The 23,464-nt window shown below is 36.9% G+C and overlaps 1 protein-coding gene across 1 annotated transcript; it reads left to right on the top strand.

Annotated features, from left to right (window-relative positions):
- Positions 1 to 129: 129 nt before the first annotated feature.
- LOC124982664 (histone PARylation factor 1) lies at positions 130 to 22,776 on the top strand. The gene is given in 11 exon segments (XM_047549646.1): positions 130 to 259; positions 4,889 to 5,048; positions 7,031 to 7,220; positions 8,379 to 8,477; positions 9,612 to 9,762; positions 15,042 to 15,129; positions 18,547 to 18,647; positions 18,649 to 18,720; positions 20,814 to 20,913; positions 20,916 to 20,943; positions 22,620 to 22,776. Coding segments are annotated over 11 exon segments (1,197 nt in total). The 5' UTR covers positions 130 to 208.
- Positions 22,777 to 23,464: the final 688 nt, after the last annotated feature.

Below are 23,464 nucleotides of genomic sequence, written 5' to 3'. Positions count from 1 at the left end.
GGATCAGGCTCGGGTGACAGAGTGGGCGGGGCCTTGGCCGGCGCCGGCTCCGGGCCTCCGGGGGCGGGGCATGGGCGGGGCCTTGGCTCTAAATTGGCGCGCCCGGGGCAGCGCTGGGATTCGGATTGGTGACTTTTGAACCCGGAAACAGTCGGCCACCTTCGGAAGCAGCCGGAACTCGGGGCTCCGCGGGCGCTGCTGTTGCAGAATGGTCGGCGGCGGCGGCGGGAAGCGCAGGCCCGCCGGGGAGGGGCAGCAGGTACTGCCTGAAAGGTTGTGCGGGCTCTGCGGGGAGCTTTGGGGGTAGCCGGGTCACTTGGGGGCAGCACATTTAGTTCATCCCGTAATCATTGAGCGCCTGCTGTGTGCCCGGGAGCAGCGGTCTGCTGCAGGGCCGCTCTTTCCCGCACTCCTGGGGTTTGGACCTGGAAAGTAGTGCCTTTAGGTCTGCTGCCCGACTTCCCTTGGCTCAGTTCCTGGGGAAGCAGATTAAACCAACCAACGGTTCATGCATTCACCCAGCCACGTTGATTGGAAACCGACGGCGTCCCAGACCCTGTGTGGGGTGCCACGGGTTCAGGATGAGCCCGGCGACCCCTGCCATATGTAGAGCCCCCAGCCTGGGAAGACCGGGCGCAAGTGAATAAACGCTCTACAGTAACTTTTTTGCTTGAGATCATAACGCTGGCGTGTAGAAAGTGCTGTGGAAACCCTGGAGGAGGATTTAACAAGTTCCAGGAGATTGCTAAAGAAGACTTTTAAGACAACTGGTGTTTGAAAAGGTTTCTGCAAGGCAGAGAAGAAAAACAAGGGATCCTTTGACATAAAAGTGTAGGGGATTTGGGGCCACATAGGAGCATTCTACCTGGCAAGAGCCTGGGAGATGGGAAAGTGAGAAGGACTGATCATAAAGGCACTATTGAGGTCGGACAGAAAGTATGGATTCTCTTACACAATTTCAGTAAGCACTGCAATAGTGACAGGGGAATTAGGAAAGAAGTGTCATTGTGATACCTAAAGTTTTACAAAAATTACTCAATTTTAAACTGGTTAGGGAGTGACATTGTTTGAAAGCTTAATTAACTGTTGAGAGGGCTATGGTTACAGGCATTCTTCATGTTGAGGCATGCTTTTAGGAATACCAGGCTAAGAGTGCAGTCTGAAGAGGACAGCTGTCTCAGATTTTTAGTTGTTAAGGATTTGGAGATGCTGAACTAGTGTGTGATTAAGGTAAAGCTGAAAAATCCTCTTTGAAACTGGAGTGAAGAGCTGCTTTGGTTTGATCAAAAATGAAATAACAGGTGAAGATGATCCCATAGAGACTTTCAGTAGCTAACAAAAGAGCTAGCTAAGATTATTCAACTTATTTTTAAATATAACTTATTCTTCCTAACTATCCTGTGATATAGGTACTACATATTCCTTTATTATAGATGAGAGAACAAGGCACTGAGAAGTAACTTGCCCAAGGTGACAGCTGGAAATCAGTGGAGTCAAGTCAACCCAGAAAAACCAATCATTATGCAAAATTGCCTGTCAGCAAGGCACATTAAGGCTTTTTAACATCTTAAAATTGAGCCAAAGACAGTTACAAAAGCAGGTATCAGTCAGGACTTCTTGTTTCTACTGTTTTTATTTGTAGTTGGAGAAACAACATGATGAGGTAGTTAAGAATCTGTTCTGGAGCCAGGTTTAAACCTTGGGTTAAATCTTTGCTCTTCAATCTTCTGGTTAGGGACATAGGGAAAGTTACATAACCGCAAAGTCCTTGTTTGCAAAGTGGATGCCAGTATTAGCTCATAAACTAGTAGTGAAGATTAAAGGAGATAATCTGTAGAAAGTCCTTAGAATGGTGGTAAGACACAAGTACAAAATAAATATTCCTCATTTTTATAATTATTACTATAAGTGTTATTGTTGACTTCATTATTGTTTTTGATTCATATTTCAATATTTTTGTTCAATTTAATAATTTAATGTCCTTGGACAGAAGCATTATAAATCTGGCTGTAATAAACTTATTGGTCAATTTCTGGTCCTCTTTTACCTTGTTTATTTAATAATATAACAACTGTAAACCCAATGCCCAGCCCAAGAACTGAAACACTGACAGTAGTGCCACATGTACATATGTTCCTCCCCATCCTTCCTGCCTAACTTATAGTCCCTATTCAGTATAGCTAGCATCTGGAACTTTCTTTTTCTTTGCCTTTGTTTTATAGTTTGTCACCTGTGAGCATATATATAATGTCTTTTTAGTTTGTGAACATTATAAAAAGGCTATCATGCATATAAAATGTTTTTTGGTGCTGGGTTTGAACCTAGGGACTTGCTAAGCAAGTGCTGTACCACTGAACTATGACCCAGTCTTTTTTATTTTTTGAGACATTGTCTCATTAAGTTGCCAGGCTGACCCTGAGTTTGTAGTCCTGCCTCTGTCTCCAGTAGCTGGGATTACAGGCATGCACCACATACCAACATCAAACTGCATGTAATCTGTTCCAGATTCTGGATGCCTTTTTTTCTTCATTTAATTCTATATTAAGATAGGTCCCTATTGCCATGTAACTGCATTTCCTTTTCACTAAGTGAAACATTCCATTGTTTGAAAGCCTTATTACTGCCGATTCTCCTGTCAATAGGCATTCCCTTTGTTCTGATGTTTTGTTCTTGGAACAGTGCCATCCTGAACATTGTATCATTTAATTCATAAACATGTTATAGACTTTGATACATAAAATAACATCAGTAAACTTCTTGAACCTGTGGGAAAGTGGAAGAATATAAATATGTGAAACATCTAGGTCAGAATTTTCAACTGTAGCACTATTTACATTTGTAGCCAGATAAATCTTTGATGAGGAGATCTATCCTATGGATTGAAGAACTAGAGCAGCACCTATGACTTCTACCTCATTAAATGCTGCTAGAACCTTCCCCCCTAACTTATGGCAACCAAAAAGTCCTCCAGACATGTTAAATATCCTTTGGCTGGAGGCAGGTAGGGGAGGTGCCCCTATTTGGGAAGCACTGATTTAGGTAGAATAAAATGGAAAGAACTTAATCCAAAAAGAAAGGATCTAGGTTCTTGTAAAGAAAAAATGTTTGCTACTTAGAAAATTAAAGGTGGGTATCCCTCAACTAAGCATATTATCTTTGTAGAAATCAGATATCAGATATCTAATAGGCTTTGGAAATCCAGTCTACTTACGTTGCAAAGGCACTAGGGAGATGTTTTTTAACCTACTTCTGGCATTAAAAGGCCTTTTCTGAAATAATTAAATTTTGCACCCAGAGTTTAGTGCTATTCTAACTTTGTTAGAGACTATTGATGCTTAACCTTGTTGCTCACCTTCCCTCTCTTTATTTGGAATGTCAGGAGAAAATTGTTCTAAAATGAAAGGTTTACTAATGCACTAAATAACCCGGAGGCAACTCTGGTTACACTTTGCTGAAGAAACATGTTTTTAACTGATTAATTCCCTTATATTCAGTTATTCATAGTTATTTATGATAATTTGCTTTTGATATGGTAACTTTTTTATTCTTTGATACCAGGGAATGAACCCAGAGTCCAGGGCATTTGACCACTGAGCCACATCCTCAGCCCATTTTTTATTTTTTGAGATGATCTCACAAAGTTGCTTAGGGCCTCCTAAATTGTTGAGGCTGCTCTTGAACTTGCAATCCTCCAGCCTCAGTCTTCTGAGTCAGTGGGATTATAGGCATGTGCCACCATGCCCAGTAGTGAAAAGTGCCTTTTTAAACAAAAGGCATAATGACATTTTGATAACCAAAAGAGGCCATATTTCCTTTTTTCTGCTTTTTATCCATTTATTTTACAAAAAAACATTTGTTTTCTGTTTCCATTATCTCAGAAAAATGTACTTAAAGACTTACTGTGTGGATTCCTCTTGACAATTATATAAACTTTTTTTTAATCTATTTTTACAGACTGCATTTTGACTCATTGTACACAAATGGGGTACAACTTTTCATTTCTATGGTTGTGCACAATGTAGATGCACACCATTCATGTAATCATACATATACATAGGGTAATATTGTTTCATTCTACAATGTTTCTGCCCTCCACCCCCTCCCACCCCATTTTCCTCTACACCATCCAAAGTTCCTTTATTCTTCTCTTCCCACCCACCACTCCACCTCGTTATATATTGTCATGCACTTATCAGAGAAAACATTTGGCCTTTGGTTTTTTGGGCTTGGCCTATTTCACATAGCATATTTTCCAACTTCATTCATTTGCCAGCAAATGCTATAATTTTATTCTTTATAGCTAAGTAATATTCCATTGTGTATATATATATACCACAGTTTCTTCACCCATTCGTCAATTGAAGGGCATCTAGGTTGGTTCCACAATCTAGCTATTGTGAATTGAGCAGCTATGAACATTGATGTGGCTGCATCACTGTAGTATGCTGATTTTAAGTCCTTTGGGTATAAACTGAGGAGTGGGATAGCTGGGTCAAATGTTCCTTTTTCTTGGTTCAAAAGAGTTCCCAAACTTTTACTCAGAAATACTGCTTAAAGAGTGTTTAGCAGGGTGTGGAGGTAAACACCTGTGACTCAGAAGGCTGAGGCAAGAGGATCACAAGTTCAAGGCCAACCTGAGCAACTTCACAAGATTCTGTCTGAAACAAACAAAACAAACCAAATAAAGGGACGGGGATGTAGCTCAGTGGTAGAACGTCATCATCCCTGGATTCAATCCCCAGTAGCAAAAAAAAAAAAAAGTGTTTAAAAGCACATTTACACAGATAACCCAGAGAGATGGTTGAATAAGAATGAGCAATGGAGTTATGCAGGGGAAATTGCTGAAATTGCTTTTGGAGAACCCAAAGTTGTATATGCCAATTTTCAGTGTGAAAAGGCAGTTGATGTGAAGAAGAGTAAATCCTGTGAAGCTGATGTCTCCAATGACCTTCGCAAAGAAGTAGAAAATCATTATAAGCTTTCCCTACCTGAAGATTTCTATCACTTCTGGAAGTTCTGTGAAGAACTTGATCCTGAAAAGCCAGCTGGTGAGTTGCTCCAGAATTGCGCCTTCTACAAATGAAAAGGATAATAGGAACTTGGACCAGGGATAAAAATAGTTCATAGAAAAAAGAATATTTCCAATGTTGTTTCTGATAAGAGAAGTGTTAGTACTAAAATACTATGCTACTGTCACCTATTATAGTAGCAAAGGCAATTTCGTGACATTCTTTCATATAAATGTAAAAGAAAACAAGCACTTTCACTTGTCTTATGAATTAGGTGAACTCAGAATTATGTTCAAAAATTTATTGAAATAAATGTGAAACAGCTAAATGTCCATCAACTATATATCTACTCAGTATATATTAATAGTTCAAAAGAATGAGGCAGATTTATAGGAAATGATAAAGTATCATGCCAAAAATACATTAAATAAAGAAGTGTATAAATTGTGCTACCATTAACTTTTTTTAAAGGTCAGGGACATACACTCATGTACCTATATACTTTTCATGTGCTTACTGTTTCTGAAAGGCTATACAAAAGATTCACACTGGTTTGCATTGGAGTGACTTTTCATTGTACACTTTTGTACAGCTTAAATTTTTAAATTAGCACTTTCATACAATATGTGGGTAAATGTATATTGGTACATGCCCTGAAATTTGGCAATATATCAGAACATTTAAACTATGTAGCATTTTCTCTTAAAAATGGTCATGGCAGTGTGCAAACGTTAGCACAGATGTTCACTGAAGCTATTTTGGAATAGAAAAAAAAATTAGAAATAGTACATGCCCTTTAGTAGGAGAATAGATGAATATTTACTGTTTTATGCATACTGTATTAAAAATCATAACATTAAACAGCATGAGAAAATACTCAAAATTTAAATGGGGACAGAATGGAGGACAAAAAGCAGATTATAAAATGGCATGTTCTCACTTTTAAAATATTTATATCTGTTTGCAGTAGGGGAAAGTGTGAAAAGTTATTACTATATACCAGACTGCTAACCTTGTTGTCTCTGGTGAGTGAGATGGGTGGTTTTGGTTTTCTTGTTGCTTTAAAAATGAACATATGCTACCTCATGCTCCAGCTAAGCTGAACTGTTTCTCCCCAAACTGTTTCCATGCTTTTAGTCACATTGATGTCTCCTAAGGATTTTCTTTCTCTTTTGCATCCTCTCCTTATGTAACTAGATCCTGCCTGGAGTGCTTACCTCCTCTTAGAGAAATAGCAGGGGCCCATCTAAAGTTAAAATTGTACCTTTGCATAGATTTCATGACTTTGTGGTTTTATTTAGCACTGTACCCCTGTAGTCTGTGAATGGAGAAAGAATGAAATCATGGAGGATTAGGGTTGGCCAAATAGATTATCAGGGAGTTAAGGGAATCTGAAGTAATTTTTAACTGAGGTAAAGCAAGAAAAAAAAAAAAAAAAGAAAGAAAGAAATGTTTTACCATTCTTTTGTTTTTTAATATTTTTTTTTAGTTGCAGATGGACACAGTATCTTTATTTTATTTATTCATTTTATGTGATTCTGAGGATGGAACCCAGTGCCTCACACGTGCAAGGCAAGCACTCCACCACTGAGCTACAGCCCAGCCCCTATTTTACCATTCTTAATCTGCACTTTTTGCAATCTGTTGTCTCTCCCTTAATCTATGTATTTGGAGCTGACAGCAATGTAGTCAGGAGCAAGGTATTTCTGGCTCTGTTTTGCTTATAGCAGTTTAGAAGTCTTACTTTGGTTGAAATAAGAACCAACAGGAATACTTGAAGTACTAATCTAATTCATTAGTAAATTTAAGAGGAAATCCTAAAACCCTTAATGATAATGCCTGATTTCTTTACCATGGAAATTTTTACAAGTAACATCTTCATATATGACTGAAGCTTTTTTGTTTTTGTTTTTGTTTTGTTTTACTTTAGAAGCTCTTTGAAGAAATAATTACTTAGAAGTAGTTTACAAATAAAAGGGCTGTATTTCCTTTTTGCCTAAATAAACTTTTTTTCTCTATAGATTCACTTTCCACAAGTCTTGGACTTCGGTTAGTGGGTCCTTATGATATCCTGGCTGGAAAACATAAAATGAAGAAAAAATCAATAGTCTTGAACTTTAATCTTCACTGGAGGTTTTACTATGATCCTCCTGAATTCCAGACCATTATTATTGGTGATAATAAAACGCAGTACCACATGGGGTACTTCAGGTAAAGGATCTTTTCTTTTTCTCCTCTAAAATATGGCTACTGCTGTCCTGCTAATGAGTATAAATAGACATTCACTGGCATTACCAAGGTGAAAGACTTATTTCCCCCTTGTTGGTGATTACATGAACCAACTGTTTTTCTTGCTATTGTAACTTTTTAACCTACTCTAGGATAATGACTCTTCAGGCTGACACTCATGGGTTTTTCCTTTGTGGGTATAAACCTTTTTTCCCTTTTGGGTTCAGAAAATTCCTTTAGCAACGATAGATAATTTAGAACAACTGCTTTGATTTAAATAAGCCAGGTGCTTTCAGGGGACATGTTGGCAGCTGGTAGTTTAGAGTGGGCTGTAGAATTGGAAAGATTGGTTCTACTATTAATTATCTTGGTGAGTCTTTAGTGACTATGGTTTTCTGTGACTCAGTTTCCACCCCTGAAACAATGGGCATAGTAATTGTATGTACTTGATAGGAATGTTATGAGGATTAAATGAGTATGTGCAGATGCTTTAGAATGTTAAGAAATAAAAGTAGCTTGAGGTGGAAAATACCTTGTCCACCTGTACCAATAGAGATCCTTTAGAGATTAAGTATAAGATAATAGAGGAAAAGATAAGATGTGCCCAGGAAGAAGTAGTAAACAGAAGAATGCTCATGAGGCTAGAAATTGGGTCATTTGGATTCTGTTTCTGACTTTGACATTAACTTGCTAGGACCTAGGACAAGTAACCTAACATCTCTCTGTTGCTTTCCTCAATTTTACAGTAAAATAATTTGATTACATACATGAATAGAATCGTGTCATCTCTAATGTTTTATAATCCTCTGTCCTGTTTTTAGTTTTCCACCATTTCTCTTAGCCTCTAAAATAGTGGTGATCAATGATTGTGTATATTTTGTGTATAATTTTCCCTATTACTTTTGACAGACCTATTCCCCCTTTCTTTGTGTTTGGGTATAAAAGTAGGCACTAAAAATCTTAATTTTATTTCTGTTGTGTAAATAAGATTTGTCATAGATATTCCTAAGAAACTTGGAGCTAAAACCTAGAGTGTATTTTGTTTTTACAGGCAAAAATTGTTAACTGTGTACCTAAAATTCTAGTTAACTGATAATGTAAATTATGGGCAACTGAATTTTTAATCTTTTCTTAAAACAGGGATTCTCCTGATGAACTTCCTGTATATGTTGGTACAAATGAAGCCAAGAAAAATTGTACAATTGTTCAAAATGGGGATAATGTGTTTGCTGCAGTCAAGTAAGAAAATATTTTATTTCAATTCTATTCGTAATTAAATATCTGTTAGCACATTTATACTATTGCAAAGGGGAATTATGGTAACCCAAAGTTGTAGACTACTAGAGAGCATTTCCATGACTTTTGCTTTTATTGTTAATATAAATATATTCTCTTGGCATATAGCTGCTGATTGTTGAAGGTAGGATTTAGTGTAACTGTGTGTCATAGTCAGGAGGCAGTGGCTTGGATGGTTTGGGTTTCTTTGGCACTTGAGTCCACACACCTAGTAGCTCTCTGAACGGGGTAAGTTGGTTATCCTTTATGTCTCAGTTTCCTGATATATAAAAAGGAGTGAAGAACAGCACCACTAGAAATGTTCTCTAAGCCTTTTCTAATACTCTACCCATGGCATTGTTATAGTGAACACTATAAACTCTTAAAAGTAGGTAACAAATAAAAGTGTTTCCTCCTGGGACCTGGCACTGGCTACAAAGAGAGGGATCAACAAGTATGTTCAGGTACCACTGCAGCTCTTCCTTTTACTCTTGATCTTCTACCCTGCTGATAAAAATCTTAATCTGCTTATGATAAATATAAAATTTTTTGGGCATTAACATATTGTACTATTTACAGTCTTTTAAAAACTGCTTTGGATTGTGCTTTTGTATAAACTTTCCTTCCATGTTTTCTAAATTCATCTTAATACAGATTTGAAATGAACATTTTAAAAAATCTGTTGACCCTAAGTATATAACAGTGTCATATGACTCTAAAAATAAAAAACCCTTTTTGGCATCTATATGCTACTTTGACCTCTTATGCCAGACTTCTCCAAGGCAGCATGCCAAGTGTTAATATTCAAGCAGGGTTTAAAACCTGATCTAATCGTGGCTTTTTAAGCAACTCTTACTTCTTTAATATCTATAATTAAGACATACTACAAACTTGAATCGTATTTGTTCTTTCTGTGACTGACAACTTTTTAATAATATAACTTTTCTCTTGTTTGAAGAAAACTCTTAGGAATTTTGAGAGAACCATTGGTAATGATTCTGAAGACTTTGTTTCATGGAATTTGGTGTTTTTATCTTAGCTTCTTTGTACTTAGTATAGTGATCAGCAATATAATGTGGACTTTTACTTCTTTTCCAGATTATTTTTGATGAAAAAACTTAAAGAAGTAACAGATAAAAAGAAAGCTAGTCTGTTGAAAAACATAGATGAAAAACTCACAGAAGCAGCCAGAAAACTGGGGTACTCCCTTGAACAGAGAACCCTGAAGATGAAACAGAGAGATAAGAAAGTATGATTTCAATCTGTTAATCTCTGACTGCTATACTGTTAGGCAGATATTTTCCTTGGTTCTTTCCCCCCTGCACCTTCTCTTCTCTAGCCCTATCCTAAAAATGTTGGATGCCATCCTTAAGAGACTCCCTGAATGGCCTTCCAGGGATCTCCAGGAGGAGAGCACTAGGCCAGGGGTCATATGGCTCCTGTAGGTAGGTACACAGGCTAAATACATAAGCTAAGTCACTTAACTTGTGCCAGTATCTACTACTCTTTTAATCTTGTCATATCAGTTAATTATTTCTTGAAGTTAAGTGAAAGCAGCTTTGTACGTAATAATATTTACTTAAATTTCTTTTTTTAATGGCTAAGGTGTGTTGATTAGTACCAGGTTTGTTTTATTTTTGGAGGAGGCTAGTTTTATTTGCAAAGTTAGGCTTTAGAGTGACTTGGTTAAGGACCTCGAAGATAGTTCTGTTTTGAGAGAGGGTGTATTAAGATTTGTTAGTTTTCTCCAGTTAACATATATACACAGTCCTTCCTCTTTCCTTATTCATCCCATCAACATTTCCTTCTGCGTTACCTGATGCCTGCAGTGTGAGGAAAGTGTTTGTAAAGAAACAAGCACCTGTGGGGTTCGGACCCTTTTGGATTTTCAGTTTTAAATTTCAGGGTAAGTTAACAGATAAGCTAGCAGAATTATGCCTTGCTGTAAAAAGATTCTCTGGGAGTTTCTTCTTACAACCTCTGAGGAGGAAAGACCTTTGTCACTGGAATGTGGACTTTCCATTCTCCTTGGCCTCTCACTGTTGTCTACTGGAGCTGGTTCACTGAACATTCTAAGCCAAATGAAGTACTTGTTATTGGTAAATAAACTAGTACTGGTGACAAGTGTGTACTTAGTTATTAGAAATCTACTTCACTTCTTTAAACTTGATTCAGCTGCAGGGGTAGTGATATTCTAAGTTGTAGACACTAAATTACAGTCTTAGCAATTCTCTCTTTGGTCCTAAAGACCAAAAATAGTTTGCTAAAATTATATTGTAATGAAACTCATTACAATATGGTGTTTTTAATTAAGATTTTATGTTGCTCTTTCACCTTTCTGATTATTGTAGGAAGTTTCTTTCACCCCCTTTATTTTGTATAAGGATTGAATCCAGGGTTGCTTTACCACTGACCATACGTCCCAACCCTTTTTATTTTTATTCTTATTCTGAGATAGTTTCACTAAGTTGCCCAGGCTGGCCTTGAACTTGCAATCCACCTGCTTCAGCTTCCCAAATTGCTGGGATTGCAGGAATGTGCCACATTGCCCCACTTCTTCCACCTTATGACTGTAAGAAGGGTAGCAATTCTGGCCTTGGTATTTTGTATTATTAATTTGTCTTGACTAAAGATGGTATCTGTGGATGTAATAGTTGTTAGCAAATTCTCCTTTCCATATATATATATATTTTTGGTACCAGGGATTGAACCCAGGGGCTCTTAACCACTGAGCCATATTTTTATTGGTGCATTATAAATGTACATAAAGGTGGGATTCATTGTTACATATTTGTACATCCACACACTATAACAATATAATTTGACCAATTTCATTTCCCAGTTTTTCCCCATTCCCTCCCCTTCTTCGTCTCCCTGGTCCCTATCCTCTACACCACTCCTCTCCCTTTATTTTCATGAGATGCCCCTCAATCAGCTTTCTTCTCCTTTTTCCTCTCTAGCTTCTGCATATGAGAGAAAACAGAGAACTCTTGATTTTCGTAGTTTGGCTTACTTTGCTTAACCTAATGTTCGCAAGTTCCATCCATTTTCCTGTAGATGCTGTCATTTTATTTTTCTTTATGACCACATAAAACTCTATTGTGTATCAATACCACATTTTCTTTTTCCATTCTTCCATTGATGGATATTCTGGCTGGTTCCACAGTTTGGCTATTGTGAATTGTGCTGCTATAAACGTGGGTCTGCGTGTGTGCCTATAGTGTGCTAATTTTATTCTTTAGGATAAACACCAAGGAGTGCTATGTATTAGCAGGTTCCTTAGATCCTTTTTTTTTTTTCCCCCCTGCCATTAACTATAATTCTTTCCTGTAACTTTAAATAAGACATGATTGGGATCTAAATTTCATGTTTATACTGGTCCCCTTGCTCATGAGATTTCTTTTTACTATTTTTTTTTTACACATAGATTAGTAAAAACATAAGTACAAAGGAAAAAAAAAACCCTGATTTTATCCTCCCCTGTTGGTAAATATGTTTTCATATCCTTTTTTATTACATGTATGCTTGTTTTTTAAATGCTATTAGGAGATCTTAAATTCATATTTTAAAAAAAAAATCTTTAAAAGTGTAGTTCCACTCTTACATGTTAATGACTTTGTCCTTAAGTATGAGAGTAAAAAGAGAACCATTTTAGTATGATAGAGCACTATGTAAATGCTCTTACACTGACAGTACCTTATGGTACTTCGGAATGCAAGTCTTGATGTGAGTCACCTCATTTACCCCCACAAAAAATCTGCGAACAGTAGGAATTACCCTGTTTTACAGATAAGCACACTGAGGTTTATAGAGGCTTTATGCTTTGTCCAAAGTACTGAGAGATAAGTTTAGACTTAAGTTCACACCTTCCTTGCTGGTATTCTTTCCATTCTGTCTTCTTACAAATTAACCGTATGCCACTTTACATTTTTAATGCCTAGATTTATTTCTTCATTTAAAAAAATGAACATTTGTTAAATAATGCTATAAAATGAAGGCATCTCATTCTGTCCACATATGATCTAATGCCTAGGGATTTCACCTACCTTTTACAGGGTAACTGTATAGGGTTATTCCTCATAACATTAGGATTCTGATATTTGCCAATAATTGATACCTCTTTATGGATAATTAGATCAGTTGATCATTTGTGAAAGTATGTATATATGATGGTTTTAGTTGTATGTCATTCAGTCTGAGTGGGAAAGAAAAGTCAGTACCACCATCATCTTTGTCTTTCATTATCACTGTTTTATGGCCTGCTTTTTACACATATAAATATATTATGAATATCACTCATAATTTTGAATGGTTGCTGAGTATGGTGTTTATATCCCAAGTTTAGGTCTCTGGAAATTTTTCATGATTGCAGACAACCACGCAGTAGATACCCTTTTATATCTTTCTTTGCACACTTATCTGATTATTGCCTTAGAAGCAAGTTCTACACATAGGACTGCCAGGTCCAAGTATTTTAAGGTAGTTATGTGTCTGGTTTTTCTTGACTTATTTTGTAGTTTTTTTCTTTTCTTTTTTTCAATCCTTTTAGCTTTTTCCATGCTGATAGTTATACTCCATTGTTTTAATTAGCATTTCTTTAATTATAAAGAAGTATTTTTTACTTCTGTGGCGCAGTTGTCTTTCTTTTGTGGCCTGCCTGACTTTGCCCATTTTTCTATCAGGGTTAGGATTATTCTTATCCTTTTGTTTTAATTTGAGTGTTTGTCTTTTTCAAGGCTCTCTTATAGTTTAGAGACACTAATTTTATTTTATTTCTTTTCTTGGTACCAGGAGTTGAACCCAGGGACTCTTAACCACTGAGCCACATCCCAGCCCTTTTTATATTTTATTTAGAGACAGGGTCTCATTGAGTTGCTCAGGGCTTCGCTAAGTTGCTGAGGCTGGCTTTGAACTCGGGATCCTCCTGCTTCAGCCTCCAGACTGGGATTACAGGCATGCGCCACCACGCCTGGTTATAAATTTTACTATTTATGTTTTGCAGTTATTTTCCATCAGTTAATTTGTCTAAATTTTTTATGATTTAGCTTGATATTTTTTTAATATGGTCAGTCAACTCTTTTCCTTCTCCAACACAAATTGAAAAAATATTTACCTCCCAGTAGTTTACTTATAGGTTTGTTGTTATATCAATCCTAAAAATCCAGCTGCAATTTTTTGAGAGGTGTAAGGCCATAACTTTTTTTTTCCCCAAGGAGTGAGCAGTTGTCTGAAAATGACCTGGGCAAAAGCTATTCTTATTGGTGGCTTAATAAAACACAGTGTCATATTTTTTAGGGGGAATTTTTTTTTTTTTTTGTCCTGGGGATTGAATTCAGGGGTGCTTTCACTGAGCTACATCCCAAGTCCTTGGTTTGTTGTTGTTTTGTTTGTTTGTTTTGAGACAGGGTCTTACTGGCCTGGGACTTGGAATCCTCTTGCCTCAAGTCTCCAGAGTTATTGGCTTACAGGCTATGCCTGGCAATAAAACATAAAGCAGCAAAGTGGGCATAGGTGAATGAAGTAACATACAGAGACATAAACGAGAAGATTTTAAAATTAGAGTTTATTTGCTGGGTATCGTGGTATACATGTGTAATCTCAGCTATTCAGGAAGCTGAGGCAGAGAATGGCAAATCCAAGGCTAGCCTGGACAACACAGCAAGACCCTGTCTCAAAACAAAACAAAAAGGAATGGGGATTCCTAGACCCTGGGTTTGATCTCAGTACTGAAAAAAAAGTTTACTTTTGAAACGTGCCCTTCTTCTGTCTTGGAAGCTCTCCCTGGACTGCACAAAGAAGTAGAATATTGAAGCAAATGTTTTAGTAAAACTAATGCCACTGGTGTGAATTAGAAGAACGTTGATTGGAAGGATAATGATGGTGGTGGTCCTACTCGGGCCTGTTTTTGTCTCTGATGATTACCAGTTAACAAAAGCAAAGGTTATATGATTTGCCTGCAGAGAGCACCACATAATTACAAACTGCCCTGTTTAGGGGAAGCTTGTAAACAAGCCTAAATTTTCCAGGTAAAAATAGGGAGTAGGTGATTTTTGGCAGGATACATGAGAGAAATGCTGTTCTCTACCTCTCACTAAAAGAACCCTGTTCCTTCTGTTTTCCTTTTAAACCCAGGTACTTATGCTTTCTACCTGGAAGATACATTTACCTTAGGGGAAACCCATATTCTGACCTGCTTCCTGTTAATAGGAAGCACTCGGGTTCCTTCCTAACAAATCAGATACAGACTTAAGATGACCAGCACAATCAATAAAAATCATTTCATTCCTTTATAATTATTTACACTTATAAAACAAGTGTTTGACTTTCAGTTAATTCTAAAGGAGACAGTATTGAATTTTCACCTGAGTCCAAATTTTCTGAAGTAAAGTATCGTGAAATGTTACATTTCAATAGAAATATTCAGAGTTTGTGTGCTTATTTTAAGTTTTTCTATTTTTCCTGTTGTTTGGTTTGATTTGGTCTGTTTGCCATGATTTAATTTTCTGTTTATCTTTTTCTTTGATTTAGGTTGTGACAAAGACCTTTCACAGTGCAGGCTTGGTTGTTCCAGTAGATAAAAATGATGTTGGGTACAGAGAGCTCCCTGAAACAGATGGTAATATGTTTTATATGTAAACATATGCAAATATGTTAATATATATGGAAGAAGGTTTTCCTTACATTTAGAAATTAGGTAGTCATAAAGAGCAAACTCAGGTTTTAGTCAGTCATGCCTGACTTAAAACTGGGTTCATAGCAAATTATTTAACCTCACTAAACCTTGTCTTTTTCATCTGTAAAGTGAGATTAATGACATTCACTTTATAGAGGTATTTAAGTAAGAGTATAAAGTGTTTGCATATAGTGCTTGCCTCCTAGTGCTAAAGTACGCTAATATGTTTAAGAATTTAAAGAATTTTAACCTGTCACTTATATTACTTTTTCTTAGCTCTTTCAGAACCTTTGACATTAACTTGCAAAATAGTGATTTTGAAATAGTATGCATTTGTATAGTTCTTTGTAAACATTTCATAATCTGCATGTAAAACTTCTTAACTTTCATAAACCCAAGATCCTGAACTACTCATATTTAAGTAGAAAGCCACTTTAAAAATGAACTACTACACAAAATATAATTATTGCTGTTTAAAAAAAGAATTGAAATCACTTCTCAGCTCTTTTCTCTTCCCCTCCACTCACTTCTAATGAGCATCCCCATTGGTATTCTTTTATTTATCATCCTGTTTTAGAGACCATACAACTTAACAGGAAGTAAAAATTAGCACCTTCTCAAGTGAAAACAAGTATTCTTGCCCAGCACACATATTTGACCATCCATTTTTCAGAACAGAACTAATTTATATTGGTAATTCTAGTCTCTGGTGATGGACCTGGGAGTCTGCATTTTAACCAGGTCTCTAGAGGAGCTGTTCTTAGACTTTGAGATTGAGATGTCTTATATGACAGCTATTCATTTGTAACCATTTTTTCCTGTACTCGTACCACTTTAGAGGAATTCATGGGGGAAATGAATGTGGCTGAGCTGTTGAGTACAGTGGCCACTAGCCACCTGTGGCCACCAGCACTTCAAATGTGGCCGCTATGACAGGGACAGAATTTTTAGTTTTATTTTAATGTAAATTTATAAGTTGAACTGGCATTGAAAGTGTTTATATTGAATATATATTTAAATACTATTTTAGAAATACTAGATTAAATATTTTTAATTTCACTTTTTTCTTTAATGTGGATACTAGAAAAATATCAATTGTATAATTAGTCTGTTTTATATTTATTTCCTTAGACAAGCTGATCTGTCCCATATCTCCTCCCAGAAGCCAAAAATAATTGTTCTCTGATGGGGAAGGAGTGTGGTCCCTATCTCCTGTTGTACAGTCTCTTTCTTGTATCCTAAGTGATTTTCTCTTCTGCTTCTCTGGTCACTAGTCCACTCACAGCTTTAAAAAAGCATCATTACCATTTCATTTGGGCAAAGTTGAGAGTGTTCATTATAGAGACAGCAGTACAAAACTTTTGGAGAGTAGATTTTAAATCTGGTGCCCTGGAATAAAACCTGTTGTCTTACCTTAGTTGTGTTTCTGGAATTTTATGTTCAATATTAACCTGCTATTGTAGGTATTAGGTTATTTTGTGTCTTAATTATTTTTGAATGAAAAGTAGTAGAAAACATAAAATTAAGGATCTAATATCTTCTTGTCTTGCAAGTGTTGCTTGCCAGGAGGTGTAATTGATTGGCAGTTTAATGTGTGACAGGAACCAGCAAGTCACAATTAAATTTTTTGCTCACCAGTATTCTCTTTGAAGCTTCCTACATTATTATTTTAACCTGACAAATAAGATGCCCTTTAATGTACATTTTTTTTTCAGTACTGGGGATTAAATTCATGGGTGCTCTACCACGGAGCTACAATTTTATTAATTTTGAGACGGTCTCCCTAAGTGCTGAGGCTGGGCCTTGAACATTTGAACCCACTGCCTCAGTCTCCCAAGTCCCAGGGATTACAGGTGTTTACCACCATGCCCAGTTTATGGCAAAATCTTAAATGTTTTGTTTCACTATACAAAATGCTATATACATATTATTATGTAATCCTTACCCAACTCTTTAGATTTTATTTCCATTTTCAGAAGGGAAATAGGTCCACAGTGTTTATTTGTACTAGCAAATGAGGGAATTAGATCTCCTACTTGGTCTTTCTGTTGTGTTTATACTGTTACCCAAAGTGAGACTAATTGCTTAGACAGTTTCCTGAATCTTACTCAGATAAAACCACTATGGCTTAGCTTAAGTATTCCAGTTGGTAGCAGTGACAGAGTACAATAGGAATTACGTATTAGACCTCCCAAATCATTAAATCAAGTGTTTTAGTAGTAACATTTAAGCCTTCGTTTTTAAGTCTTTTAAATATTCACATAATTAAAATTGGTCTTCTGTTCAGTGAATTTCTGTAGAATGTTTTATTGGTGAAAGAGCATGTTTTATCCTTATATTGATACTGAGCTGAATATTTTCATCTCTGTTCTTCAGTATTTTTCTAGCCCAGTAATTCTTATAAGTTGCTTCCCTTTTCCCAGCCCATGTGATTTGCCAGGGACAAAAACTGAAAATACCAGAAAGAGATAAACCTTAAATTGTTGGTTAAAACAAACAGATCTTTACTTCCATACCAACCCTAATTGATTGCCTGGAGCACTGTGGTGAGATAATTCTAAGGGTCCTGATCAATTAGCTGTATCTTATGAGGACAGGAAGGAACCACCTATTTTTCATCCTTAAGAAAGGGTTCTGAAGGAAGCTTATGCTTTTCCTTGAAATTATTGGCACTGATTTTTCTGAAGAAAAAAAAGATTGTGAAAATTATTTAAAATGTATTTAACTTTAAAAAGATTTCAAACCAATAAATATCACTACCATTTTAACTAGATAGTGAGGAATATAGGTAATAAAGGTCATTTATCCAGTGTGATACTAGCTATCAAAGGTGAGAAAGGGAACAAAGCACATTATGTCACCTCATACAACAGCATGTATTCTGCATGGTCATCATGACTGAATCAGTCAAATGATATTCATATGCAGGTTAAAAATCCTGGTATATCTTCACTTCCCTCAATAATCACCATATTTTTTTAGCCAGTATTATCAGAATATTGTACCTTATAACTTTAAATTACATGTCATTCTTAAGTACAGTTATTAATGTTTGAACCATTTCTTGTATCTATCTCCTTGTTTAGAGATGGGTTGATTTCAGTATCCATTCATTATTGGGTTATCCTCAAGGAAGTACAATTTGTCAAAGTACTACAGGTTAACAAAAGGAAGTCTAATTAGATATTTAGTACATTCAGTCTCATTTCTAAACTGAAGCATGGCAAATTACTTAAGTGGCATCAACAGGACCAGTATGAAGTCACATGACAAAAAACCCCACATCCAGTCTTTTTACCTTTAAAATGTTTATATCTTTATAATTGTATAGATGATCTCTGAATCATTGATTTCTTTCAGCTGACCTTAAGAGAATTTGCAAGACAATTGTTGAGGCCACAAGTGATGAAGAGAGACTGAAAGCATTTGCTCCCATTCAGGAAATGATGACTTTCGTGCAGTTTTGCCAATGACGAGTGTGATTATGGCATGGGGCTAGAACTGGGAATGGACCTCTTTTGCTATGGTTCACATGTGAGTAAAACTCCACCTGTCGCTCACGACTACAGACACATTTATATCCCCAAGTTCCAGCAGAGGTTGGGTATGGATTCAGCTTGTATATCAAAATGAACTTTTTGAAGTGATTTTTAAACAGACATTCTGAAAGTATTTTTTTGAAATCTATCTTGTAGTCTGGTGAAGACAGATATCCAACATGATTTCTTTCAGGTTAATATTACCTATTAGACAAATTTTAGGGGTATGCCATTTAGTTTGGTAAGTGTGTTAGTGTGCATATGAGAGTAAGTACACACACCTTTCCTTTGGTTCCATTTCACTTCTGTTGAGGGGTATCTGCTATCATACTTGAATTCTTAGATTTTTTTTGTGTGTGTGTGTGTGTGTGTGTGTGTGTGTGATAGTACTGAGGACTGAATCTAGGAGTGCTCCACCAGCTACATCCCCAGCCCTTTAACTTCTTGTTTTGAGACAGGGTCTTCCTAAATTGCCCATACTGGCCTCAAACTTGCAATCCTCCAGCCTCAGCCTCCAGTTTCTGGGATTATAGGCGTGCACCATGCTGTTACTATGATGAACATCAAATATGATGTTAATGTACTTTTTAGGCTAAAATATCAGAGATATCATTAATCATTAGATATCAATTATTTACTAATTAAATAAAAATTACTTCATAGCTAAATCAGTGCTTACTCAGCTATATTTGTCTCAAGGTTAAAAAAAGACAATGGGTAGTAGCTATTTCATGCTTCTGGGGCTAAACTGAATTTAAATCATATCTTCCCAAGCTGTGTAATATTCGGCCATTTTTTCCAGCAATTTTGTATCTATTATATATACATTTATCTGCCCATGTATGCGTGCACACTACACACAGGCCATTTCATTCTCATTTAACCTCCTCTCTAACCTAGTCATAGAGGTAAAGCAGCTTGCCTGGGTTCACACAGGCAGTCTAGGTTTCAAAGTCAGTGTCTGAACTGTAAGGCTCTTACGAATCATCTGGAGATATTGTTAAAATGCAAAGTGTTTCAGTAGGTCCGGGATGAGACCTGAGATTACACATTTCTGACAGGTGACGGTAATGCTGCTCAAGGAGCAAGACTAAACCAATAGCTAACGTTAGCATGCTTCAGAATCATCTGGAGGACTTGTTCACATTTTGGTGCTTCCCCCATTCCCTCCACAGGTTTGACACTGCTCTTGGGTGGGTCTTGATAATTTGCATTTTACAAGTTACCAGGTGAAGTCAATGCCGCTGATTAAAAGAGTGTATCCTGAGCACCCTGCTGAAATTATATATTATACTGCCTTTTTTTTGCCTATCTCATATGTGGTGGTTATCAATAAAAGTCATCAAAATGTTTAACAGCCAGAATGACAGTCACTGACCAACCAGGATAGTACTTAATCTGCCAGAAAGGACCTAGTCATAAATAAGTAGAGCCGTAAGATGTGACTCAGCTAAATAGCACACTTGTGAAAATAATACACAAGTAATGAAAAGGTTTAGCACAGTACTTAACTTCATGTGAAGTGCTAAATATTTGTTTACAAGTTATCAACAAAAGAATATAGCATTGCTAGTTTTTCTTTTGTATATATGTAAAAGCAGTACTGTAAAATAATTCAGTAAACCTGACTATAACTCTTAACAGGGATGAAGGCTTTTATTTGGTGGGGGTGGAAGAGTTTGAGGGTAAAAGGGAGAGTGATTTGTAACCCTGTTTTCGGCACACCTGTTCTTACTGAAGCTACAAAAGAAAGAAAGCTTAATATCTTGACTGCTGAGAATACCCTGAAGAGAAGGAAAAAGGATTTAAGGGCACAACTGGGGATGCAAAATTTTGATAAAACCTAAGGGGCTAGGGACACTTTTAACTTGGTTTTCTTCTGAATTTCCTTCAAGACATGCCATTAGTTTTTAGAGATACATAATTGCTTCTTGGACAAAATGCCAGGTACCTGTCCTCAGATTCACTGTTCACTAATTGAGAGAGCAGTTCGTTATTCACTTTGGAAGTAGGCTTTGTTGAACAAGTGCTCTTTCATTGTATTGTCTGCTACTCTGAGTTTTAATGTTATATTCTTTTGTTTTTCAGTATTTTCATAAAGTAGCTGGCCAGCTTTTACCTCTTGCATATAATCTGTTGAAGAGGAATCTGTTTGCAGAAATTATTGAAGATCATCTGGCAAATAGAAGTAAGAGAACATAGACCAACTGCAGGATGAGTCAGTTTGCTTTGTTGGTGTACAGTTTTTGTTTTGTTTTTAAGGAATACAGAAAATAAATTGATGGAAAAATTTAAAACTTTTTTTAGGAGGCTTTTCTGGCCTACTTTTCTTTCATATGCAAATAACGGCAGTCAGAGTGCCTAATTGGTGACACCCTAATTATATTTTGGAAGACAACTAAAGTCATCCTCTGAATGTTACAGGAAGTCACTGTGTCCAATGTCTCTGGATGACTAGACTATCCTCTTACAGGAAATTCATTTTTAATACAGGTTGAGCATCCCTCTCCCAAACTCTGAAGTCTGAAAGTTCTTGAATGCTGACATGACACTGAAAAAGTTTTGTATTTTGGAACATTTTGGTTTGGGGTTAGTATGCTTAACTGGCAAAGCTTTATGCAGACATTACAAAATCTGAGAGACTAAAACCTGAAACACTTCTGGTCTAAATTATTTCACATATGAATTAGTTGCATGGGCAACTAAGAATTTGTGTCTTCTGAGTCTTCAGTTAATAACAGCTACAGCTTCAAGGACTGGGTTTTTGAGGGTAAGGAGAGACACAAGAGAAATAAACCAACACAAGGCAACTTAGGACTCCTTCTGGAGTACCTGGCCTCAGGCCTAGTAAAGCTATATTTTAACAAGATCTCCATGAGTCGTGTTCTCCCAACAGTAGTCTGGGTATCCCACTGTATGGGACTGAAAGGTGTCTCTATTGAAACTCAGACCCCTGGGCACTTAGGGGTAAGAAACCAAGGCTTTCTTTCACTCTTGTTGGCCATGTCTTCCCCACTGAAAGTTGAAAGGCTCCTGGCTACGACAAGACCCTAGTAGAAACTGAAGGCCAGGATTTAACTGAAGAATTTAACGCCAGGGCCTGTTGGGGTAAAAAGACCTCTTTCCCTTCCTCTACTCTTATAGTTGCTTCTAAGGGCATTTCCCTACCTCTGTTCGCTGTTCACTCTTTGTGTAAGCTTTCATGAATGAAACCTCTGATCCAATCTGGATTTAACAGAAATCACTACCCAACTCAAATTTACTTAATGTGAGCCTCTTGGAGGTCAACAGTGGAGTTTCTACATATACTTGCAAACATGTATGTAGAATACAACCAAGGAAAGATTAAACTTATTAAATTATCTGGAGATAATATACATATTACTTGGCAACGACAAGACCAAGTTCAAACATTTACCTACTGGCTTAACTCATTTTGTGTAGACTACGCTACTATTATTAGTACTGATCTAGGTGATTCCTTTAATACACTGACCACTCAGTTCTTTGACTTACTCTTTCAATGATTTTACTAGGGTTTGACAAACACCTTGTCAGTACCAATAATGAAAACCTCCACAATCTCAATTCCAAGCATCCTATCTAAACATCATTACCCATCTTCCCACCTTTTTTCCTCTAGTACCCAGTAGTTTCTCAACCTGACCATACCCCACGATTCACTAATCTCATCTCCTTTTTCATTGTACCTACTCCATTCTGCTTCCTTCCTCACCCAGCCTTTAAGGTCAATCCCCTTGTCATCCTATCATAGTCACACCTATAGCCTCAACTCCGTTTGATTGATACATACACACACGTGTATGTGTGTTGTGTGTGTGAGAATCCTAAGCCAAATACGGAACTGCCCACTCCTTACCTGAATCTGCTCAGAATCAAGGAGCTGGAGAAAAATAACCATGCCAGCTGGTCTTATTTTAACCTCAAGGTGGCCATGCTAGATGGTGTTGATCCTGCTACTTTTTCATCTTTGCTCAAGCTTCCAACACTTCAGTTAATTTCACTGGGAAAACAGGAGCAATCAGAATAACCTCAATAAAATCTCAAGACCCATTATACTCTGCCCTCTTACATTTCTGTGAATGTCGTTTCGTGTCCTGCATGTCCAAGATGTGTCCTCTCATCTACTCAAGGACCTCTTTCAGATCATTAGTTTTCCCTCTCAATAGTCCCATAATTAGCAACAAAAGAAACTAAATTATCCTTAAAAATCTGATTTGTCTCAGGTTGTAAATTTTCTCTCCATTTCCATCAACAACGGCAACAAAAAAAGCTGTAACAAAACACTTTAACATTCTTTTTCTAAGTGCTTCACAGGAAGAATTATAGCTGTCTTTGATTCCTCTCCTAAGCTCTGTCAAACCCAATCCAGAGTGTACGTTGCTTGCCACCATCCCATGGACTCAACTCTGGTCCAAGTTATGAGTCATGTTCACAATGGTCAACTTTCAACCTTCCTTTACTTCTCTGAGCAACTCCTGAGGGTTAATGACTCCTTGAAATGGCTATTCCCTGGGTTTAGATCACCATTCCTTTCACGGCACGGCTCCCCATCCTCCCTCACTGGTGCCTCTCTCTTTCCTGGCTCTCCTCTCACCATATCTACACATAAATACATGTCAGTGCTCAGTCCTGGGACCTCTTCTCTGTCCACACTTAGAACCTAATCTCATACTGTCTCTGGAAGATAATTCTCCTGTCTAGCTTTCAGGCTGGAC

This window comes from Sciurus carolinensis, chromosome 4, assembly GCF_902686445.1.
Source record: "Sciurus carolinensis chromosome 4, mSciCar1.2, whole genome shotgun sequence".
Lineage (NCBI taxonomy): Eukaryota > Metazoa > Chordata > Mammalia > Rodentia > Sciuridae > Sciurus > Sciurus carolinensis.
The sequence above is the reverse complement of the archived record's forward strand: the minus strand, read 5'-3'. Positions and strand labels throughout refer to the sequence as shown.